General features: G+C 43.5%; 1 protein-coding gene across 2 annotated transcripts in view; it reads left to right on the top strand.

Moving 5' to 3' along the window:
* The window catches only part of ADGRB3 (adhesion G protein-coupled receptor B3), a 1,104,008-nt gene that overhangs the window by 947,991 nt on the left and 130,181 nt on the right, over positions 1-25,836 (top strand). The window contains exons 22-23 of one of the 2 annotated variants that reach the window (XM_078648009.1): positions 14,847-14,945; positions 15,276-15,447. In XM_078648009.1, the coding sequence (XP_078504135.1) occupies positions 14,847-14,945; positions 15,276-15,447 (271 nt within the window). The remainder of the gene's footprint in view (positions 1-14,846; positions 14,946-15,275; positions 15,448-25,836) is intronic. The other variant, XM_078648010.1, reaches the window with a different exon arrangement.

Below are 25,836 nucleotides of genomic sequence, written 5' to 3' on the forward strand. Positions count from 1 at the left end.
CGAATGCAATTGAAATTATTATCAAGTCGTACATACCCCCTTCCTAATAGTTAAAATGTCACATGCTATTAAAGTGTTATACTGCAATGCCATTAAATACATCATGAGTATACAGAATTTGCAAAACCTTAATCAAGGACAACCATGGAATAACTTGTCTCCTGAGGGCTTTGATCTTAAACTATTAAAAAGTAACCACTATTCCCGAGCAAAACTGACCCAAAACCCCTTCCTGTTAAACATCGAACAATAACTAATAAAATGCTAGGGTGTTATCAAATTGAACAAGAGCACATGGATTTACCGACTCATCAATAAAATGCATAAGTGGCTAATTCAAGTCAATTTACTACTGATTGTAAATCTGTAGGATATCCTGACCAAGGCTCCTACCCTGGCAGATAAAAATGCCCAAAGTGCTATAAAATAAGATACAAAAAACTTTGCAATTCAAAAGAGGACTCAATGACAAAACTATTGTGCTCACAGAACTCAAATTACTAAAAACAATGGCAGACTCCCAACTCGCCGTGCATATACCTCCTCTAAGGCTTTGATCCTCATCCTTTTAGCATACCAATGTTCAAAAGTGGAAACATTTTACATTTTCCAGTATTGCAACATCTAAGAGTGAGCAACAGATATATCAAAAGAAATTAAGTATTGCACTTGTTTATTGAACCTGCTAATAGTATATGATGTGCAAAATAATACCAGAGTAGCTTTAGACGCAATCACATACTGAGCACATTTGCTTAGTACAACACCCGGTAACAAATATTCTTGGCTAAGAGATGGATTACTGCATGTGTCTCTGCACTCATCACATAAACATGATGGATGGAATGTTGAACATTGTCAAACATTCACCCCCTGTCACAGGGTTGGGTTGAATCCATCATTTTTTTGCTCACCACACCACCCCAGTTTGTACCCAGCTATGTGCAGATCAGTCTTGACCTTGCTCCCAATGGCAACAATCCAGCCGAAACTGCCAGCCTAGGTCCTCCCTGGACCGGAAACAAGCATTGTGGGACCGGTTTTGGGTATCACCCCTCATTAGACCTTGACTCTCACTCTGCTCTGGAATATCCACTCTCATCAGCCAGGCTAGCTTGAACTGAGTGGCACAGTGAGCATGAGCCCTATGTTTGGGCATATCCTTTGTACTTAGGGCCACTATAGCAACACATTAAGATGATGGACAAAATGCTGAACACTGTCAAACATTTACCCCCTGTCACAGATCTGGGTTAAATCCATCTTTTTTTGCTCACCAGGCCACCCCAGTTTGGACCCAGCAATTTGCAAATCAGTCTTCACCCTCTTCCCCATGGGAATAGTCCAGCCTGAACTGCCAGGCCAGGACCAAAAACAAGCATCCTACGACCAGTTTCAGGGTGTCACCCCCATCAACATTTGATTGTTACTCTGCTCTGGAATACCCACAAATTGAAGGCTAGACCGTCTTGCATAGTTCTCACCTACTCAATTTCATTCACAAAAGTATCCACTTTCTACTGCATACCTAACTTTTCTTTGTTAAGAGAGAGGGATTTGTCCTCTAGGTCTGATATTCTCTTCCCTGCATCCTGAAATCGAACTGGTATCTGCATCGCACGTTCCTCAATTTTTAGAAGTCTCTGATGCAGGACAGCAATTTCCTGTGCTTGTATGTTTTTGGATTTTAAATTTCTCCCAAATAGAAGATAATAAAATAAAGAATAAAAATTAAAATATTTCTGATTGACCCAAAGGGTTGCTTGACCCTTGATCTAACACCATTGGCTGCATCTTGTTAACCCAAATTTAGCTCTTGATCTTGAGGCCTCTAAGTATTCAGTCCCATGAACTTCAAGGGACAAGCCAGAACCCAGCATACGAAGAGGCCTTTACTTGGAGGAGGGAGGAATGCTCTCTTGTATCACCATAGACGGTGGATCAATATTGGTCATGTCCCCCCTCTCATGGTGGGGGCTGGTTGTGGCATTATTTTTCTGGAAAGCTTTTTGTTTGGCAAAAAGTGGGTGGTCCTTCAGACTAGCCTCATTGAACTGGTCTTCAGCCTCCTACTATAAGAGCAGCCAACCTTCAGGCTGGCCCCTTCCCCTGATTCATATTCCCTTGCTCTTGACTTGCTGTTCTGAGCATTGAATTTTGTAGGTCATAATCCACAAGCGAGAAATTATTTTTTGGGTCAACTGAATTTCTGCCTTCTACCTGCGAGAAGGTGGAATTTGCCATTGCCAATATGACTCTGGGTGAGTCTTCTCTCGATAAAGCACGTCTCTCCTTTCGACCGTCTGTTGGGCAGCCCAAACAGCTTGTTTTTTAGATTTCTGGGAAAGAGGTTTTAAACTGCTACAGAGAGATGACCTTCTTAAGTGTTGTCGTCACGTGATATAAAAAAAAGAGGCAATCAGTTAAACCAGTCAATTTAACCAGGCCTGCCAAATGATGCTAGCTGAAAAAAAAGTCCTCCGATGAATTCTGATCTACAAACATTGTGGCGTGCGACCCAGAGGAAAGGAAACATGTCAAATTGACTGAGTTGCATGGAGTGACCCCCACACCTACTCCTCGCAGCTGGAGTTTACTTACCTTGGCAATTGACAGGCCTGCCTACTACACTGGGATGCACAGCTGCTGCACCTTCATCCAGCGTAGCGATAACAAATTCAATGTGGTGTCAGTCCCCGGCATCTGCTCATCCTCTGGAGAAGCCAGACTTTTCCCTGAGCAGACTGCTGCCATTGAAGAATACCGTTATGGTGTTGATGCCTCTTTTCCCTTCAAAGCAGTACATGCTGGATCAGCAACCATGGACCTCAGGAAGCGGAAACAGCACAAGCAAGGTGGGGGGGAATCCAGGAGCACGCTACCAGCAGATCATAGGGGCTCTGCCTACTGCCGGGTGAATTGAACCTCAAGTGTCGGATCAGGTCATCTGGTAGGGCACTGGACAGTTCTATTTTACGTAACAAGCATGTGGTATTGAAGTCCATATTCACCTACAAGAGGAAAAATCATCACAACTATGTTCAAATGTTTACAGTTTCGATGGTCAGAGCCAGCACATGCAGTTTTGAAATGAACCTATTTAAGCACACTTACAACGGCTACTCGTTAACCAGATTACTTCTAAATTTATTTCCTTCAATGCAAACTTTTTTCTTTCACTTGTTATTCGAGAATCATTTCCTGATAAAGAAACAGCTACGGTCCTCTGTGGAGCCAGTGTAGATCAAGATAAGGGGAATCTGTCTGCATTTTACCACAAATATTAAAGCATACAAGTGGCTTTCATGATAATTTACACCAACTATTTTGAACTATTTATTTGGCACAAGTTGCAGGCTTCATATTTTGAAAGCACAAATATCAAGAGTTTGCTTTCATTTGATTCAATCAATCAATCAGAACATTTGTATAGCGCACTACTTACCCTGTTAGGGTCTCAAGGCGCTGGGGGGAAGGGGTGGATGCTGCTACTGCCCGAATAGCCAGGTCTTGAGGAGTTTCCTGAAGGTTAGCAGGTCCTGGGTCTGCCGTAGGAGGATGGGGAGGGTGTTCCTGGTGTTGGCAGCAAGGTGGGAGAACGATCTGCTGCCGGAGGTCGCTCTTTGGATAAGGAGGACTGTGGCGAGGTCGGCGGAGCGGGGTTGGCGGTTGGGGGTGTAGAAGCTGAGTCATCTGTTGAGGTATACCGGTCTGGTGTTGTGGGGTGCATTGTGTGCATGGGTGAGGCGCTTGAAGGTGATCCTCTTGTTGACGGGGAGCCAGTGCAGGTCTCTCAGGTGGGGTGTGATGTGGCTGCAGCGAGGGATGTCGAGGATCAGGCGTTCAGAGGAGTTTTGGATGCGTTGAATTCGTTTCAGGAGTTTGGCCAAGGCTCCTGTGTAGAGGGCATTTCCATAGTCCAACCTGCTGATGACGAGGGCCTGGGTGGCTATTCTTCTTGTTTCGGAGGGGATCCACGGGTAGATGTTGTGGAGCATGCGGAGGGTGTTAAAGCAGGAGGACGTGACGGCGTTGAACTGCTTCGTCATGGAGAGAGTAGAGTCAAGGATGAACCCTAGGTTGCGTGCGCGGTCGGTGGGTGTTGGAGCTGTTCCCAGTGCGGTCGGCCACCAGGAGTTGTCCCAGGCCGAGGGGGTGGAGCCGAGGATGAGGACATCCGTCTTGTCCGAGTTTAGCTTCAGTCGACAGTTCTTCATCCACTTGGCGACTGTTTTCATTTCTTCGTGGAGGGTGGTTTTGGCGGTGAGGGGGTCCATGGTGAGGGAGAGGATCAGCAGGGTGTCGTCGGAGATGATGGTGAGTTCGTGAAGTCAGGCGACGTGGGCGAGTGGTGCCATGTAGATGTTGAACAATGTCGGGCTGAGGGATGAGCCCTGGGGTACGCCGCAGATGATCTTGGTGGCTTCAGAGCAGAAAGGGGGCGGCGGGCGCGCTGGGTTCTGCCAGAGAGGAAGGAGGTGGTCCAGTCCAGAGCCTTGTCTTGGATCCCAGCGTCGTGGAGGGGTGTGGGTAGGGTTCGGCGGCAGACAGTATTGAAGGCGGCTGACAGATCCAGGAGGATGAGGGACGCGGTTTCTCCATTGTCCAGCAGGGCCCTGATGTCATCGGTGGTGGCGATGAGGGCAGTTTCGGTGCTGTGGTTGCTGCGGAACCCAGACTGGGATGGGTCCAGATGCTGTTCTCCTCGAGGTAGCAAGTCAGTTGTCTGTTGACGGTCTTCTCGATGAACTTCACCGGGAACGGGAGCAGGGAGATGGGCCAGAAGTTCTTGAGGTCCTTGGGGTCAGCCTTGGGTTTTTTGAGTAAGGTGTTGATCTTGGTGTGCTTCCAGCTCTCCTTGAAGGTCGAGGTCTTGAAGGAGATGTTGATGGCTTTCCCGAGATGGGGTGCAATAGTGGTGCTGGCTGTGTTGAAGATGTGGTATGGGCATGGGTCTGACGGAGATCCTGAGTGGATGGTGTTCATGATTTGGATGGTGTAGTCGTTGTTTATGCTGGTCCAGGAGAGCAGGGGGTTTGTGAGGACGGTGGCCGTGGGGACAGAGATTTCAGTGGTTGTTGGGGCGGCCGTGACGTTGAAGCTGTTGTGGTTGTCTGCGATCTTGCGATGGAAGAAGGTGGCAGGGGAGTTGCACAGGGCTTGTGAAGGTGGGATGTCATTGTTGTTGGAGCTGAGGTTGGAGAGTTCCTTTCACAATGTTGAAGAGCTCTTTGCTGTTGTGTGCGTTGTTGTCTAGGCGGTTCTTAAAGGTGGCCCTTTTGGCGGATCTGATGAGGTGATGGTGTCTGCGGATGGCGTTCTTGTGGGCTGCGTGGCTGTCTGGTGTCTGTTCACGGTGCCATTTCTTTTCTAGCTTTTGGCAGGTTTGCGTGGAAGCCTGGAGGTCTTCAGTGAACTAGCTGGCTTTCTTGCTGGTGTGTTTGTGTGAGGGTTTCTTGATTGGGGCGAGGGTGTTGGCGCAGTCGTCGATCCATTGTCTGAGGTTGCAGGTGGCGGAGTCGGGGTCGGTGGGGTCGGCGGATGGGCTCCGGGCGAGGGTGGTGGCTTCGGTGACTTCGCTCCAGCAGCGGCGGGGGATCTGCTGGGTGCAGTGGTGCGTGGTGGGTTTCCGGAAGGTGAAGTGGATGCAGTGATGGTCAATCCGGTGGAGTTTGCTGGTGTGGTTGAATGAGACATAGGAGCTTAAGGAGCAGATGGGGTCAAGCGTGTGGCCGGCGGAGTGTGTGGGTGTTGTGACGAGTTGTCTGAGTCCGAGGTTGGTGAGGTTGTCGATCAGGGTGGAGGAGTTGCGGTCGTTATTGATTCAGTGAAAATGTCTTTTGTGAGTGCAAATATGCCACTAAATACTGAAAATAGGATGGAATAAAGTGTTTTTTTACACTGGTAAACATTGATATTTTAAGTCGCCTTGGAGATTTGTTATTTCATAAAGGAATCACAATATTCAACTTCACTCTTCTGTGTGATCTAGGAATTCATTTGAGTCTGATTCACGAAACATGAAATCTATACATCTTAGATTTATATCTGTGAATTGAGGAGATTTCAGATTTGCCATGGATTCACAACCAATGACTGGAATGCATGGAAATGTATACAGATCATACATGTTAATACATATTTCTGGTTCTTCAAACACACTGCAGTGTTTAACCACAAGGCACACAAACTGCCGAAAATATGTGGCAGAAATGTGCATTGGTGTATTGAATAGTTTTTCGCGAAACTTACGCTACACTTATCTGAAATATGATGATTTTCTCTTCCCCTGTGTATTTTATTTCAGTCTGTGCAAAATTGTAATTACGTCGGAGTGATCAGACTCATTTCAGTGAAATTATCAAAATGTCATGATTACACCAGCTTGAGTTATTAAGAGTAATTTGGGGAAAAACCTATCGCAGGAGAACAGGAACAATGAAAATGAAAGAGAGAGCAATTGTGTACTGGCTCCTGCTGCTCGTGTCCTGTACCATTTAGTGCTTTTTTTTAGAGCAGAATGCATCCTTGAGTCCATTTTGGAAAATAGCACTAAATTCTGGATTACGCTTCTCACAGTATTATGTATATTTATAAGTAATTGCACTAGAGAGAATTACGCCAGTTATGCCTCCCCCTAATTTTAATTCATAGATGTTTGTAAAGTTGGAACGGCAAAACAAAATGTTAGTATATACCTTAAAACTTAGAAAAGTGTGATGTCCCATACCATGGACTAAACAAGGTCTCCTCCTTGTTATTTGCATTTTCTCCCCTCATATGTCAGAAAGTCCACCACACTAGGCAGTTTTGCTCTGGAATACAATTTACGCACACTTCTGCACAGATCTGGATTGTGTGCCTCATTATTCTGTCTTGTATGCCTGCAGATGGAATTTTAAGTGCTTACATTAACTTAGTCAATCCCAAAGATCTGTGAATCTGGTCCTTAGCGGCTTGCACTATGATCATGACTTCATCTTGGGCTGTATATTGTCCTATCTGAGTGCCATGGTGCAGCTGCTGTGGGACTAAAAACCATAATGGCATACCATATTTCAGTGTATCTAATTCATCGGGGAAAACAAGAGCTGTGAAATAGTTATCACTTTTCTGTTGCTTTAGGTTACTCAAAAATATTTTCACACTGGGAGTAAAATAGAATATTTAAAATAATGTAGCATAAAATTCAATTATTTGACTTATGAAAAGCATATGTTCCTGCTTAACTCCAAATTTCAATTCCACTTATATTTATTAGATGGTTCAGTAAAAGGTTCTGGTCAATGGATTGACAGTAAAAGTGATTTCCAGGATATGGTTGGTGTTTGATTGCAGACACAAATTAAATATGATTAGGTTAACACATGATACAGGGACATCACACTATTAAGGGGCCTATTATGATGTTGGATGTAAGGCCTCAGACCTCAGGTCGGTTTCAATTCTGACCAGCTGGTTTTGATTCAGTCGGTTGGAATTGAAACCGGCTGGTCATTCCGGCTAGCTTTCAACGGGCTCATAGAGCCTGTCGGCCAGTCGGAACCGGTCCGTAATCCAAATGGTCAGTGGTTTACGCCATCTGGATTACGATGCAACATTTCTGGCAGGGTTTCCATGCCAGCCTTTTTGACATGGAAACCCTGTTGGAAAGCATTTTTTGGGGCCCCTAGCAGGGCCAGCTTTCCTTTGTGGCCTCCGGTTGGGGGCCAAGCAGGCTCCTATGGTGCCCCCCTGTTAATCCCTACAGATTGTGGCAGGCACTTTGAGGTGCCTGCCATGGGGTGCAGGGATTAATATCACCTCCCATTTCCCTATAGGTGTTTGTACTATGGCCAGTTGATCGTCTGAACACATGCTCCCATATTGAAATGTCTGAATGCGAACGAACAGTGTTCGATCGCATTCTAATTAGGCGGTCGGGACCACTGACCAGAGGTCGGTCGGTCTCATTTCTGAGACAGTGTTGGGCAGATGCAAGTCCACCCAACATCGTATTAATCCCCTATGTGTATTATATTTACAAAGCCATATTGAACAAGTGTCTACAAAGGCTACCCTTTCTACACTGTAATGAGAACAACCATATTTCCAACACTAGCCATTAACAAACGATAGTGTAAAATATTCTACTTTGGGCGGATTTTCCATCTTCATAAATATTGTTTGCAATTCTTACTTTTCTCTTACCATGATTATCATGATTCTGTTAAGCAGGATGGTAGTCAGAGCTGCTAATTCCATTTTTTTTGCACCTAAGTTACACTTAAGTGCACACAAATATTTGTGAAATGGTCTGGCGTAGTCGAAAAATGACAATTGGCAATTCTAGAATGAATTAAAACACAAGTCCACCTAAAAAAAAACAGCGAGCCAGAGTATGTCAATACTGGAGAAATATTCAATATACACACTGACTCTTATAAAAAAAAAAAGAAAAATTAGACCAGAGATGTGGGTTTAGATAGCTTCTAGGACCAATGACTCATAAAATAGACCTGCCTTTGAAGATGCTGGAGTAAATTACTGTTAGCCAAGACTGCCATGTCCCAGTTGCTTATTATTTAAAGAGCCTTAGCTGTAGATCTCTTCTGACAGCCACACTGAAGAGCGTCACTGAAAGAACGGTTGTAGTTTTGAAAGACATTACAAAAAAACGGTGCTTTGCATCCACAGGGCACCTATGGAGGCATTTATCTTTCCCACAGCTTGTCACCTTCCGACCCATCAATATTTTCAGATATTGTCAGTCTAGAAACCTGAGGAAAGAGAGAGGCAAACGCAGCCGCAGGGTGGCGAATGACCTTCTTTCCGATATCAGTGACAGCTGTCACTTCCTGAAACAAAACGAGTTTGTTTTCAAAGTAAAAAAATACCATTTCTTGATGCCATGTTCACCTCAAACCTCAGAGCCAGTGTGGTTCAGTCAATTTGTGATGCTTGAAAATCGATAGAAAGTTATTGTGTTACCTTATAATATTCTGGAAAAATAAAAACCTCTAAGGAGAAGACAACAGCTCGGTAAACGTGCTTGTCTATGAAAGAAAGGGAGAGAGATTGAAACGAGAAGGCAAACGAGGTATTTTAAAACGGATAGCTATGTACAGGTGCGTTTACCGATGCAGAGCAGGCCACTAATGCTGTCGTATGCAGATAACACGCATGCTTCCGGTGAAGTAACAATAATCAAATCCACGCTGTCCTTGTAATTAGCTATGGAGATTCAAAAAAGGATGCCATGGTGGTAAGGCAGAAAGTGAGAATAAGGAAAGTATTACGTTGAGTGGCCAACGGCTATCGCAGTCAAAAGAATCATCATCACCTCTAATAGCCTAAATACTGTAACATAACTGATAAATAGTCTTGCCTTATTTTTAATATTGCTGGTTAGCAGTCTCTTTATACATGTACTGTTATGTAAAATTCAAAAAAGGTGCACTGAATCATAGAACCCAAAACTGTCCACAGGTATAAGGGGAAAAGCGTTCTGATCTCACAGTTTTCCATCTGTCCCGCTCAGACTCCCTGACACCATACTTGAGCTTCTCATGGATTTGTTGTGACTTATGATATAGATCTGATTGATTATGAAACAAAACCTGAATTTCGATGTTTAAGTTTGAGGCGTTTCTCAGTGACGTACTCCATTTCTGTGTGTGACCTCTCCCTGGATATCTAGAGCATGGCAATGGATAAAAAAAATTAAAAACTCAAAAACACTTTATTCAATTTTGAAAATTATGGACGTACACAGATGTGTTGAAGGATGCTAGCACTGCCAAGTACATGTTGAAAGGTTTGTGTCTTGCTCATTGACATATGTCACTATTTAGTGACCAGTGCCCTTCCAATGCTAACGTAAGCCAGAAATAGTTTACAAGAAACTATGAGGTGGTGAAACACAGTTTAGCCAACTGTGAAGGACAATGAAACAATGGGTTAGGTAGGGAAAATCACATGTGGCAAATGTGTATTACAAAAGAATATACCTTTTTATTGGTTATGGTTAACATTAGTTGCCATGGAAAGTGTAATGATAAGGGCATGAGTGTTATGGACAAAGTTAAGAAGTGGCAATGAGGTAAATGCTATAACATGGTGATGGTGTTAGGCTTGTGCTGTAAAGGTGGTTGGGAAAAAAGTGATGAGACAGTGGTGGACACTGAAGTTGAGAAGAAGTGCTGACATACATTTGTTCAGGCATTGCAGTGCTATGCAGTAGTTTTATTTGTTATAATATATTTAGTCATGTAGTCATAACCACTCTAAAGGCAGTTGTAGGTAACAGCATGGTCTATCTGTCCTATAGGCAGAAACAACTTACAGGATCGATCTTGAACTGTGTCCTATTTTATTAAACCACTTGTCCAAGGCTCTCTCAAATGCTTGTGCTACCGTCTCCAGAGAGCAGATCGTCCAAGGTGCACTGCTAATATAGCAGGATTTGCTTTATTAACCAACCGTAAGGGGATTTTATTGATCAGAAATGTGAAGAAATCCACATTTTTGAAGCTTTGAAAATTGGCTCATACATCACATTCCTCTTTCATAACAGAGGTAAGATGGCAACACCGAGGGGAAAAAAGAGTGCTGTGATGCAAAAAGATGTTTCTAGCATTATGGAAAATCTCTGCCATAGTATGAGGGAAAATTATATAAAATCAACGAGAGACCACTATATTAATTTGAATATATATATATTGTTGTCCATTAACAGAGTCCATACTTTGTCTGACTCCTTTAAATCAAAACATGGCATGATAATTAAGCCACATGTGATTAAGGCACATATGAAGACTTTAGCTGATTTCGTAGTCAAAATAGGAAAAATGAACCTGCAAGGTTCAATACTCATTTGAGTCCATGAAGGCATGTATGGTCTTTGCTTGTTTCTAATAAATATCTGATCTTGATCCAACTTTAATAGTGCAGTTAACAACGATATTCTAGAGATACTGTAGAATGCAGGAGTAATGCAGCAAGCAGCATGACCACCCTGCACTTGTGAAACTAACCACAGTATGCATCGGCGACCAATGGCACTTCCTCATAGTTATGCTTTATTGAGTCGCTAGTTTCTAAAGATGGTAGCTCCATTAGTCAAACTTTATTTGTTAAAAGAAAATTACTGCACTCATAAATTCCAAGACTTAAATAGTCCCTAAAAGGAAGTCTTCGCCGAAGCTTACTGATGCTGTCCAATAGACAAATTCAGCTGAAAGGTATTGGACCATTTAGTGATGTGCATTTTTACCTTGATGTATTCACTGATATTTTTGTCTGCAATCAGTATCTTAGGAACAAGGCCTATTATACCGTGCCCACAATCAGGTTGGTTCAATGAGGTTTCATCTCATTGCACAGATTTAACACCTTAGGATATTTAGTAACCTTTCGTCAGCATTGTGTGTGGCTTCAGCATTGAGCAAGGATTTTTTGTCAAGTGCGGTCCTGTTTGAGCCAAAAAGGAGCATGGAAGAGGCTATTTCAATAAAAACGCGCTGTTAAAGAAGGGAGAGTGTAGAAGCAGTTGAATCATTTTTAACCTGAAAACCCAATGTTAGGCCCCACCAAGTTAATAAAGAACTAAACATTGAAATATTGTTTAATCATGCGCAGGCAACCATCTAATATATTTGTTAAATGACACAACAACTCCATGTACAGTTTTATTTTCTCAAAAGCAGTATTTTACTTTTTAATAGCATTTTCTTCCATTATAGCTATGTTCTTATTATCACTATTATCATGGAACACACAGAGTTCTCTTGTTGACCAATGCACCGAGTAAGGATTAACAAAATTGCAGACTGGGTCGCAGAAGATTATTTATTAATGTTCAGGAGATAACTGATGAGACTCGCCTCAAATACCAAAGCCACTGTTATGAAAGTATTCATTTCGATTTTACTTTGCAAATATTAATGATTAATTACTTAATAAAAGCTTTCCAGAGAATGAAAACGTCAGGTGCCGCGAGCGTGAGGGGTAGGTGTCCCGCCGTTCCAGCGCCTGTATTAAGGTTCATCCACCAGACAGCGCTGGCCTCACGGGAGCATGCTGCGAGGCCCGTGTTACTCTCCCTTAGGGTCGCCTAATTAGAGCAGGACCCCGTGGCCCTCTTTGTACCCGACCCAGAGAGGTTGTATTTGCTTTTTACTACGTGAATGAGCATTTAATCGTTTGTCTTCTTGTGTAGTACTTTGTTTAGGTCCTGATGAATCGCCGGTTGGCGAGAAACATGTTGACCACACCAGGGGGTTGAGTTAGTTTTCTGTACACCTCCACAGTTTCTAGCTCCCCTCCCACCCCTTTTAATCAGGGAATCAGCCACGTTAATAAAACCCATTGTGGACTGATTACCCTTTTTATTCACTCACTTTGCGCCGACTACACTTTCTTTCGTCCTCACTCACACTCACCATCGGCAAGGAACAAAAGAACTCCGCCAAAAGAGTGCCTTTGGGCACTCCGTCAGACATTGCAGTGCCGGTCTGACGAGGAGCAGTGAGCCGATGATGATACTGGACATCCTTCAGTCAGGGTGTGTTTCACACCTAACGCTCTGGGTGTGTGAGGCTCTCTAGTTCCGACAAGGGAACCCTTCCAGTTCCTTGAATCTTTACAACCCCTCTCTTCTCCACACTGTAGTACTCTCCCCGGGGATTATTTATTAATGTTCAGGAGATAACTGATGAGACTCGCCTCAAATACCAAAGCCACTGTTATGAAAGTATTCATTTCGATTTTACTTTGCAAATATTAATGATTAATTACTTAATAAAAGCTTTCCAGAGAATGAAAACGTCAATATTGATTACGGATTTAATAAAGGCTTCATTAGTTCAATTACAAATTGTGTCATGTAGAGGAGTCAGGGTTGGGAAGATGTAAGTGGTGTATGAACAAGACCCTTGTAATATGTATGGGAGATTTTAGGACATGATGAAACATCAACTACAGTCACCAAACAATAGCATACGTGTGGTGTAAACAAAATGATTATAATGGTGTTGAGAGGTTTGTTACATACATTTAGATACTTATAGAGAAGAACATGCACCGTTGCATGCACATTTTTAAGTCAATCAAAGAAGGTATGCTCTATTATAGGAAAAATCAATAACAGGAAAGATAAAATTACATACATAATTCAATATTATTAGATGAGATTGCGCTACATGCTGTTTTCGATTTCTTACTATGTCCTTAATGAGCATTTAGAATTATAAATTGTTCCTTCTAAAGAATTGTCTACCCCAGGAGATGTAAAACCAATTGGAAACGTTATGTTTTTAGGGATATTCTTAAAATTGGTTTGGATAATTAGAGGAAGCTAGAGAACACACCTCTCTAGGCAAAGTGTAATCTAAAAAGAGGTTTACTGATTGACACACACCCTTCGAGGCCCACAGTCACAAGGTGGCCTATTAGACAGGAGAGTTGCTTATCTGCGACTGGGATAGGACTGATGGAGCTGGCTTAGTGCCTCACTTGTAAATTGTGGAATATGGAGGCTCCTAAACTCTCCACGTGACAGCAGATTTTAATGCTAGGCAAACTAAACACTGTCTTCCTGTGCCAGGATCCTTAATCAGACATAATTAGGCGAGAATAGAAATGATGGGATAAATGATGTTGTTGTGCTCTCACCAAAACAGTGACCCTCAAAAGAGTGTGCAGTGGGAAATTTCACTAAACATCTGTGCAGATTTCAAATTGACAAAATGCATTTGCCCACAAAGAGATATGATGTCACTTTGCTTTCCCAACTAGTCATCTCTCACGTGCACTAGCAGAGTCTAGTGCAAGTGACAGTGCTTGGAAAGCGGTACAATCTTTGGCATTGTCTGTTCAGCAGCTAAATGTGGGATGGCGCCGTGTGTGGACATAGCTCTACAATAGCTATGTGTGCCCCATGGGCAGTTGTAAAATCACCTATTTCTAAATCTTTACAAAGCCAGAGGATGAGCCCTGCAGGTATGTCAGGCTTGATACCACAGTGGCGAACAGCTATTGTTCTGCACCTACGTTTGATTGCGTGCAGCAGTGTTGCGTCAGCCAACTTTTATTGGCTTTGGAGTTAGCAAAAAATGAGTAAAAACACCATTCAATGAACAAAAATGAATTGTTACATGGTTGCACGGCAGTGTTTGTATTAAATATCTAAAATGTATTGCTTATGTGCTTTATTGAATTGTAAGGGAATAGCAGGCCTCCATTTTCTAACCCCACATAATATTTCATCAAAGTCCATGCATTATAAACCCTCTACTCAGACCACAGATTTCTAAAACTAGAATAAATGTGGATTTAGCAAGCATGATATATCTATTTTAAGTACATTGTACTCTAGTCACAACATAATTAATTAGTACAATTCGTGTCACAATTACATGATAGTGTACACATTAAGGTTTCTGTTAAAATATTCAACTGAATAAACTTTCTTGAGCAAGTCTCTGGGCATTTAGGCTCCTAGGAATGGTCTGAATAGAGGGTTCTCACTAGATGTCTACACTAGTACATGCTTTTGTTTCGCTTAATGTATTGAAGTGCTGTGATTTGTAGAAAAACAACCCTCTCACATTATCACTGGGAAGCATATACCCAATGCATGATCAGATGGCACTAGCATTATTTGTCAATATTTAAAAAAAAAAAAAACTAAAATTATTGAAAAAACACAGTTCTATATTGTGAGTAAAAATGGTGCATCTATTCTAAATAAGCACAACTTAATGCATGGGATCTTCTTTAAATGTCAATGACAGTGTGATAGTGGCAAATTCTTTGGTGAGATTTCAACATTTTGTTCTTTTTGTGGGTGTTCTGTTTGTTTGCAGTCAGATGAGTGAGCCTCATAGCGGTTTGACGCTCAAATGTGCCAAGTGTGGAGTAGTTTCAACAACAGCTTTGTCAGCCACCACCGCCAGTAATGCCATGTTAGTCTAAATCATTTACATCTTCTTGTTACAATTCTTATACCGTGCATGTGGGATGTACATACTTTGTCGAAACATGTAGCTGCGCATATTTAGAGCATGTAATAGTACTTAAATATTTTTATTAAAATAGCAGTGTTAGCCTCATATTGATTTATTGTCGAAAGCATTTACAATTAAAGCCGAATCCTCCGTATTTTTATTAAATCTTAAATATGCTTGCAAGTTTAAATGTTAAGTTACTTTACAAATCTTCATATATGCATTAGATAAAGCCTGTCCACTAATACCATTGTCTTTAAGTAATATGTTTTTCTTGTTTTTGATCAGGGCATCCCTCTGGAGCTCCTGTGTTGTTTTGCCCCTCCTGGCTCTGACCTGGATGTCTGCAGTCCTTGCAATGACCGATAAAAGATCAATACTTTTTCAGATACTCTTTGCAGTGTTCGATTCATTACAAGGCTTTGTCATTGTCATGGTGCACTGCATTCTCCGAAGGGAGGTGAGGAGTAACTCTCTTTGTTTACATTTCTAGTGTGTCCTACTACGTGATGAGAGTACATCTTTGAAGGTGGTCGGATATTTTCCTACAAACTGGCATGTTAATCACCTCGTATCTGGTCATGTAACTTAACCACAGCTATTATGTCAATAGAATCTGAATTACAAGATTTAAAGAAGTTATTCCTATATGGGATCTCAATTCTAAGTTCTACACTGCAGCAACTACTTATGTTTTAGGTTTGAGAAGAATTTGTATATCTATTAATATTAAACAGATTATGAGAGTGGAATGGGCCATGTAAAATATGTGAAACTCCCAGACAGGCATGGGAAACGATAGAAAACTGCTTTCAAAGAGTTAAGGAGAAGGTTGATTACAGGGAAATATTTTGAGGCATTTCTGGCATGGTGGGCTGAAATGCTCGCATCTATGAGGAGACATGAATTATATCCTGTGATAGGGTTAAGTGACTAAAACATAATTTAACAGATGCATGAATGGACATACATTGATCGAAATGTGCACTAAATTGCACCTCATTAGTGTCTCGCAGCTCAAAATACTATGGCCAAGCTTGCACTACAATTGCTCTTAAGTTTCTAGATTTTGCGGCACAAGTAATAGAAAAAGATCCCCTAATTGCTCGTATCTAACTGGAATTGATTTTATTTTTACTTACATCATGAACAGTTCTAGTATTAATTCAAATCCACTGATTTATAGTTGAAGCATTAATTCACTTAATCAAAAAAAATAAGGTGCCTCACGGCCTATTACCATTGCATTACATATTTATGGTAGAATTTCATATTAAAAATAGTTATGCTTTTTTGGAATTGGCCATCTTTTGTGTCCCTTCACTAACCTGTTTTTTTGCTGAACATGTTTGTACACATGGTATAATTGATATACATATAGCTGGCACATTTAATGTATGTATAACTCCCTAGAAACTGGTACTACATGTACCAAGGGCCTGTAAATTAAATGCTACAAGTGGGAAACAGAACTCATTGTTCCACCTACTAAAGTAGCACTGTAAACATGTCTCTGGCCTGCTACTGCAGCCTGCAGTGCATTTTAAAACTATCATTTTGACCAGTCAAAATAAACCTTGTCCCAGGCCTAACCCTTCCTTTTTGATATTTTTAAGTCACTCCTAAGATATGTGCATGGAGCAGGATGCATGGTATTTAGAAAGTAGGGCATGTGTTCATACATTTTACATGCCCTGGCTGTGACAACCCCCCCATAGTCTTTTTTCATTGAAGCCAGGCTAGCTCTCCCATCAACTAAAACTGGGTTACCTTATCACATTTAATAAGTGATGACTTCAGTTTGGGAGCAGGTAGAGAAATACTTCTTCCACTCATTTAAAAGTACGATTTACAGTCTTCTTTAATAGTAAAGTCAGATTTTAAATTACTGTTCTTTTTAGAAAGTTGTCATGTTTCTCTTAAACCAAATGTGCCTTTCTGCCAGTGTCCAGGGTCACATGACTGTTCATAACTCCCCTGTGGGGTGATGTGTATTCCTTTCAGACAGCGGACAAAAGTGCCTTGGGTTTGGGAAAGGGTGTTTCTCTCCTGAGCCAGATGGCCAGGGGTTCATGCTCAGGCCTGCCTCACCTGCAAACTGTAGTCTGAGAGCTGTAGCCAGCACTTTCCTGACTTCTGAAGACGCCATCCATATCACTGGCAAATGCAGCTCACAAATGTCCCTGTCTGTCATTTGTTTCCCTAGATAGACTGGAGCCAAAATCAGGAAAAACGATAGAACTGACCAGAACTATTGTAGGGTTCTATGAAGGGGGTAACCTCTACATACAGGCTGTCACGGGGCATAAAAAAAGTGGCCCCCTCAGAGCCTCTCATCAGAACACTCCTGGGCCTGTGGAGACTCAGAATATGGAGTACCCTGCTGTCTGAAGCCTTAAGTAAGACTAGACCTGCTTACCTTGAACCTAGGACCCCAGACTTGTCTCTAAGGGGCAGTTGGCTGACCTCCTGTTTGAGCTACAGGGACACAACACGTTTCCAGAGGCCTTTCCCTGAAACTGCCCAGCTGAGAAGTACCAACTGGATATACTTGAACTCTGCCGCTCGCCCCTGCTGGAGTTAGTCCTAACAACATGGGTCCATGAGTCCAGTCATGATTCCTAGACCCATGACTGGCACTGGCGCTAGTGTGTACTCCTCCAACCCTCAACTCTAAATCCATATGAACAGGACTCCAGGAGAAAATGTAAGGTTCTGGGCTGTTCACGTTGATGAGAACTGCCCCAGGCAAACTTGCAAATGCGAGCAAACTTCACAGAGGTAAATTTGAGACCAGTATTTGACTGCCGACTTAACCTTCTAGGATACAGACCCCTAGGATTCACCGCCCAGAGCTCTTTGCGTCAACAACAGCCTCCCCATGTTTCCCACCAACGCAACTTTCCAACCATTGACCAGCACTTTGTGACAGCAACAACTGGGCCATCAATGCAAAGTTTTAATCAAGGCCTGAGACTTCAGCCACCCGCTGTTGACATGCCCCTCTCCAGATCCAGTTTGCAACCTGACCACCAAAGGCCTTCTCTACAGGTGCTTCTGACTTGAATAACTGGACTAAGTTAGAAGGTTCTCTTTCCACCGGAACAAACCTGGTCCATGGATCTGACCTGTGGTCCATCGGGGTATTCCTGAACTTTTGACTGTGAACTGTTCCAGCATGACCAGACAACCACAATTGGGGTGTTGAGCTTTTTGTTGCTACTTCATTGCTCCTGTACTACTTATTCAATTTTTGCTGCTTTAGTGTCATTTTATTTATTAAAATATATGTTATTGTTGTAAATAGGTTTAGGATTTTTCTTGTGTAGGGTTTTTATTGTATTACTGTTTGAGTGTAGCATACATGCACATTGCCACTAAGTTAATTCTGATTGCCTGGGCTGCTGTGCAACATTGTTTAAAGTAAAGAAAAAAGTGCTATGATGTAGCCAGCATTGACCATGCCATGTTTTTTTTTTTATTCAAGTCATGTTGCACAGCAGCCCACGCTACTGTGCAATGTCTACAACAATGGGTGAGGGGCAAGCAACATGAGGAGGTGTGGGGGAGGAAGGAGGGAGCAGCAACAGAATAGACAGTGGGAGAAGGACGGGGAGTGCAAGCAACGTGAGGGAGATGCGGGGAGAAAAGAGCAACATAGGCAGTGCAGGCAGGGCAGGGTCAAGCTAAATAAGGGATGTGTGCAGAAGGGGGAGGGAGCAGCAACACAATGGAGAGCAGGAGGAGGGATCTTGCAACACGAGGGAGGGGCAGAAAAGATAGGCTGGGGCACGAGCTCCAATAGTGGGAGCATGGAGGAAAATGGGAAAGAGGAGGATGGAATGCAGACACATGCACTCTCAGATAGTACATGTAAAAAAGTAAAAAAGCAAGAATTGGCATAGCCAATAGGTCTCGCATTTGGGACCTTATAAGTGGTTAGCCATGGCTCAGTTGGTGCATGGCTATGCAATTGCTTGTTTGTTTTTTGTTGCTGTTTTGTTTAAGTTGCCAGATCTACAATAGCTGGACATGGTTTTTGTTAACTGATCTTTGCATCAAATGAACTTGTTTTCATTGCTCTGAATGTTGTTTCCATTCTAGTTGTAGGAAGCAGTCATTCCTGTGTGTGTGTGAGGGCTGCCTAGCTGTGCGCATGCACCGAACTTTGCAAATGAGAAAAAACCTGGTGCAGACGCAATTTACAATTGTGGAGTGAGTGAGCCCCATGCAGCATGACTCACTCACACAGGAGTTCATGCACTGCACCTGCATACTCAGCATGGCTTAAGGAAACTCGACCCACTCCCTCCCAGGCATCGAACACATATTTACCAAGTAACTCAAGGGGGGAGCCTGCCTACTGCATTGACGGCTGGTGGTGTGTGTGCCTGGTGAAAGCTTGCACTGATGGCTGGTGGTGTGTGTGCCTGGTGGAAGCGTGCACTGATGGCTGGTGGTGTGTGTGCCTGGTGGAAGCGTACACTGACGGCTGGTAGTGTGTGTGCCTGGTGGAAATGTGCACTGACAGCTGGTGGTATGTGTGTGCCTGGTGGAAGCGTGCACTGATGGCTGGTGGTGTGTGTGCCTGGTGGAAACGTGCACTGACGGCTGGTGGAAGCGTGCACTTATGGCTGGTGGTGTGTGTGGCTGGTGGAAGCGTGCACTGATGGCTGGTGGTGTGTGTGTCTGGTGGAAGTGTGCACTGACGGCTGGTGGTGTGTGCCTGGCGGAAGCGTGCACTGACGGCTGGTGGTGTGTGTGCCTGGTGGAAGCCTCCACTGACAGCAGGTAGTGTGTGTGCCTGGTGGAAGCGTGCACTGACAGCTGGTGGTGTGTGTGCCTGGTGAAAGCGTGCACTGACGGCTGGTGGTATGTGTCCGGTGGAAGCGTGGACTGACGACTGGTGGTGTGTGTGCCTGGTGAAAGCGTGTACTGATGGCTGGTGGTGTCTGTGTCTGATGGAAGCGTGCATTGATGGCTGGTGGTGTGTGTGCCTGGTGGAAGCGTGCACTGATGGCTGGTGGTGTGTGTGCCTGGTGGAAGCATGCACTGATGGCTGGTGGGGTGTGTCTGGTGAAAGCGTGCACTGATGGCTGGTGTTAGCCCGGTGAAAGCGTGCACTGACGGCTGGTGGTGTGTGTGTGCCTGGTGGAAGCGTGCACCGACGGCTGGTAGTGTGTGACGGCTGGTAGTGTGTGTGCCTGGTGAAAGTGTGCACTGATGGCTGGTGGTGTGTGTGGCTGGTGGAAGCGTGCACTGATGGCTGGTGGTGTGTGTGCCTGGTGGAAGTGTGCACTGACAGCTGGTGGTGTGTGTGCCTGATGGAATCGTGCACTGACGGCTGGTGGTGTGGTGTGTGCCTGGTGGAAGCATGCACTGACAGCTGGTGGTGTGTGTGTGCCTGGTGGAAGCGTGCACTGACGACTGGTGGTGTGTGTGCCTGGTGGAAACGTGCACTGATGGCTGGTGGTGTGGTGTGTGCCTGGTGGAAGCATGCACTGACAGCTGGTGGTGTGTGTGTGCCTGGTGGAAGCGTGCACTGACGACTGGTGGTGTGTGTGCCTGGTGGAAACGTGCACTGATGGCTGGTGGTGTGTGTGCCTGGTGGAAGCGTGCACTGATGGCTGGTGGTGTGTGTGCCTGGTGGAAGCGTGCACCTATGTCTGGTGGTGTGTGTGCCTGGTGGAAGCGTGCACTGACAGCTGGTAGTGTGTGTGCCTGGTGGAAGTGTGCATTGACGGCTGGTGATGTGTGTGCCTGGTGGATGCGTGCACTGACGGCTGGTAGTGTGTGTGCCTGATGGAAGCGTACACTGACGGCTGGTGGAGTGTGTGCCTGGTGAAAGCGTGCACTGACGACTGATGGTGTGTGTGCCTGGTGGAAGCAGGAGCATTCACAGTGATAGAAGACACAAAAGAAACTGACGAAGAGGGAGGGGAAGAAGGGAGGGGGAGCGAGAGATGAGGAGCATGATTCACAGCTAGAAGACACAAATAAAGTTGACCAGGAGGGAGGGGGTAAGGGGAGGGGGTAGTGCAAGCAGAGGAGCCTAATTACAGCAATAAAAACACAGATGGTAGCTGTGCACGTGCACAAGCTTGTGAACACAAGCTGTAGGCCAGCAATAGCCTCTGGTGGCACTTTTAAAAGCCACTTACTAAATGTCTTGAAGAGACAGCGCTATCTCAGGTGAGACCTAAGTGGAAGGACACTTGCCGCATACAGGAAGCAGTACTTCTTCTATGCTCCACTCTAGGGGACTGCTTTGGAAGCACCTGGAGCAAGCAGGAGGTGAGCAGGAAGAGCTGTTGAAGCAAAAAATGGTAAGTACTGTTAAATAATGGGTGGGCTCTAAGACAGTTTTAAACCTTTTTTTGTTTGTAAATTTTTTTGCTGACATTGCTCCGGCAAAACCTAAAAAGGCTGATGTAGGCAGATTTACCACAGGACTTTTGGCTGTATGAAATGTCACGTCTAACAACATTTGACATTTTTGCAGTGGATACATTTATCTGACTGTGTCCAGCCTCGCAGGTGAAATAAAGTCACTTGCACTCCCCTAAATACATTTATCAAACTCCTTCAGGTATTGAGGGACCTACATACCGAAAAAGAACATTCACCAAGTCTGACAAGACCGAAATCTTGCTTTGTCAGATGCCTACGTGCAGACTTTTCAGACTTTGGATATTAGAGAAAATGGAATATAATACTCTAGAAAAAGTGAATATACATCATAGTAGGTTGGGAAACACCAATTAAGTTTGAGCTCGGTCTAATTCACAGCTGCAGATTAAAAAATAGAGAAAATTAACACACAAAAATGAAACTTCCCATTGTTTGTGGACTGCTGTTAGTTCCAACAAATGTCATTCTCAGTATGCGTTGTGGGTGGAAGTAATTTCATGCAAAATCTCGAGAGATGCCATACTGACTTGTAATGATCTTTCAAGAGAGAAGGTGCTAAACTGCTACATTTTAAAAGCCTGAAACCACAAACAATTATATAGAGCCCCACAAGAGCGGCTCCTTTGGCAACCTAAGAATCCTGCAAAAACATCGCAACTAAATAGGTTTCCATGCAGCGGGAGATATATTTAGCAATCGTAGCGTTAACATGAAAAACGAAACGGTATTAATGCATACTACGATGTAATGGATGGGGAAAGTGCACTTTTAGATTAAAAGCATTATCAGCAGATATCTATGAGCAATTCCGAGATGTTTAACTAAACATATGTACTTTTCGGCAGAGCATTTCATATAAAAATCGGCGTTTTCATTCACAAACTGAAAATTTCAGCAATGCTTTTCTTATCAGGAAGTTACTGTTAAAGCAGATTAATCAGTAATGCAATTCAATTTAAGGGCAAAATAGGGTGAGCACATTTTACTCCCTCCTGTAATCTTATCTTCTGAGTATTAGGATAAAAGATTCCCAGGATGGGAGGGAAAGAGATAGATAGGTGGATGGATGGATGGATGGATGGATGGATGGATGGATGGATGGATGGATGGATGGATGGATATATATCTGTGCATGTTGGTGTTTGGTGCCGTATTAAATGATATAATTGAATTTGACCAGGCCATCAGGTTTAGGCAGAAACACTGCCTACATATTAAATATGCATGGGTCCTTGGCTGTGCTTAAATTGTAAAAGAATAAGTTCTGATGCCCAAAGTTTTGCTCAGAAGCTTGCAACTGATGCTATTGAAGGTCACAGTGTCAAATACCAAGGCTGCATTGCCTTGATTCTACCTCAAGCCACTACCAGACATTTCCTGCCTCTTTACCTCACTCGTGCAGGTTCTTTTTTTATCCCTGTGTTCTCCCTTTGTCTTAGTTTTACTGTTTTTCGCTTCCTCCCTCTTTTCCCTTTTTGTGTTTTCCTACCTTTTGCACTGTATCAAAGTCTGTTGGTGAAATAAAAGTGTTGATCGCCATAAATTAATGCGGGTTGATCCCACCGCCCGTGGAGGGAGTTACGGTGGGGCAGGGAGGCGGGGAGGGGGAGGGGCAGGGTAGAGGGTGCTAAAAACCGGCATATGGATAATTGCAGGTAAGTAAACAATTTAATTAATAAAACGAATTTCGTAGCGCGCACTGCATCGCATTTTGCGAAGCAGCGTGCGCTACGAAATTCTTATCCTTCTCAGCTATCATAATATCAGTGGTAATCTTGGATAAGAGGACCTCTACAGAGACTCTCTGCTGTATTGAAATTAAATAGTCACAATACTTTAGCGATGAGGTCCTGATCCAGACTTATTTCACCTAATATGTGTAAGAGGTAACCCAGTTGATGAATTAAAAATGCTAAATCTCTACATCAAATGAGACAGACAAAACTTTCTCTTGGACCCGAAACGAGTGCCAAGAGTTTCATGTGATTCTGGTAGAATGTATTGGACAAAACCCACCTGTGATTCATACATTAGAGATTGAAAACACTTATGCAATCGTTTAAGGCAAACCTTTGTCAGTACCCTCATTTCAACATTGATCAAAGAGATAGGGCAGTAGGTGCCACACTTATAAGATATGGTTCCCAGCGTTCTAGATTCCTCCGCTTCTGTAAATGCTCAAGCAAGGTGGGAATTTTCAGACTTTATTCAATCTTCTAGAGATTTGCAGGTAGGATTTATAGAGATCACTGGCATTATTTCATCTAGCTTGAGATACCCATTTTGTAAAGTCAGGGTATAAAAAAAGGCTCTTCCTCCTACAAAGTGGTAGGGGATTGTGCATCAAATAAATGACTATTTTATGAGGAACAGTTCTGCAGTATTCAAAGAGTGGGGTAGAAGCTGGAGGTCTTCACTGCATTTAACAGATATAGGCAACTGTGCATCCCTTTGTCATTGTGAACAATCAGATTCTAATGAGCCTTCTCCCCATGCTCATAGTGCCTCCATTTCACTTTTATAAATGCCCACTCTGATTTTACATTGTATAGGGAGTTATGGGAGAATGTTGTTGTTTCTAGTTGTGGGACGAGGATTTGTATCTATATTGCGGGTTCTAGCTAATTTTGTAACTTTTCTTCTTGTAATGACATATATTTAGCACCAGGAGTGATTTCCAAGTGCCTTGCTACCCACGAGGGGTCTGCACTGACACCACTGAGAGTTTGTTTCACTCTTAATATATACAAATATAGGAACTAAGTACCTCCTTCCCTCCAGAAGCCTATGTTTGCCTGCCAGCTTTCTCCAAAGGTTAAGGGGGTGTGGGTAATGATATGTGACAGTGGCGGCTCCTCCGCTTATGCAGAGGAGCATCGCCCCACTGCTTTCAGCAGTGCAAATAAAGGAAAAATAAAATGATAATAATTTGTTTCTATTATCATTTTCTTTTTTCCTGCTGATGCAGCTTTGTGTGGCAGGGCTGGTCTGCTCTCAGAGCAGGGGGAGGAGAGGTGGGCACTCTGTAAGTGCGCATGAAGGTTTGGCGAGCTGCCTCAGGCCGACCAACAAGTCATGCGCACCTTGCATGTTCTCCACCCAGGCTGCATTACAGCCTGGGTGGATAACATGCCCAAGCTCCCAGTCCCTGGCTAAGCACGGAACCACGGTTCTCGAACCAATCACAGCACTGCATTGCAGCATTGTGATTAGCTTAGGGGAGCCTGAGGGCTTCCTGTTTCAGTTAGGGCAGACACAGAGAGACAATGGAGGAGGGACGCCGCGAGGAGGTAAGTTTAATTTGCTTTTCTTTACTCCCTCCCCACCCGCCGCCTCACCACCCCGATCCATGCCAGCCGCCACTGCTGTGTGTTCTAAACTCTAAAAGTAACGTTGAGCCATATACAAGGAAGTAACCAATACACGAGGAGGAATCATGCACTGGAGAGAAACTGGTTTAGTCATTCTCTTGTGGATGAGTCAGGCACAAGGTATGAGTCAACCCATGTTCTCCCAAATTGTAATAGACCACAGCTCTGCCAATGCTATCATTTCACATTTGGGTAGATTTTGTCTATGAAGACGTCCAATGGCAGGTTTCGATTTCCCTGCACTGTAGTACGCGTGTTATTATTCAAGTTAACAATCTAGATCGTTAAGCACAGACTGTCTTTTTACAGAAATTAGGTGCACTGAGCCCTCTGAAACTTTTTTTGTAAACTACTTCTATGTGGGGATTTGCTATGTTACATGATTCTGAAATTCCTGCCTTGCCAATTTGCGGCAACTGCTTGTTTGGAGCAGCAAAGCGGGGTGCATTATTCTGAGTTTTGCTTGTCCCTCTTCCAATGTTTAATATCAAATGGATGTGACCATATTTCAGCAGGAATAAGCACATTCCGAAATGTCATGAATTTGCTAGTAAGCACTTACATATTTTGTGCATAATACTTTCCTATTTACTCCTTGCACAGTTGATGCTTGAATAATTATTAATAAATACTCCCTAGGCAGTTTTTGGCAACATTATAATTAAAACTATAACCGACTGAGCCACGCTTTGTCATGCAGCGTGGTATCTGGTGGTTCCCTCTCACTCTGGTGGTGGGTTTTACCCTGTTCCTGTCAGTGGCTCTCAGCCCTTTCCTCTTACCCTCAAGTTTTGCTTCTCCTCAGCAGCCCTATCATTTATTGAAAATATCGTGTTTGAAGGCCAGCCCTCCTAATTGTTACTTTCTTGTTCTTTGACCTTGCTTCAATCTTTTAGCAGTGGTGTACTATGTACTGCAATTTCAGACCCAGAGAATTATGTAGTGAAGCAGCATATTTCTTTTGCTTAATTGAAACTGTATAAATGTGATTGATAAACGTAGAAAGAAAATACAATTATTGTGGATCAGAGTGATTCACATGGTCCTCGTGGCTCGCAGGTAAATGT

The sequence above is a fragment of the Lissotriton helveticus genome, chromosome 6, assembly GCF_964261635.1.
Source record: "Lissotriton helveticus chromosome 6, aLisHel1.1, whole genome shotgun sequence".
In the NCBI taxonomy this organism is placed as follows: Eukaryota; Metazoa; Chordata; class Amphibia; order Caudata; family Salamandridae; genus Lissotriton; species Lissotriton helveticus.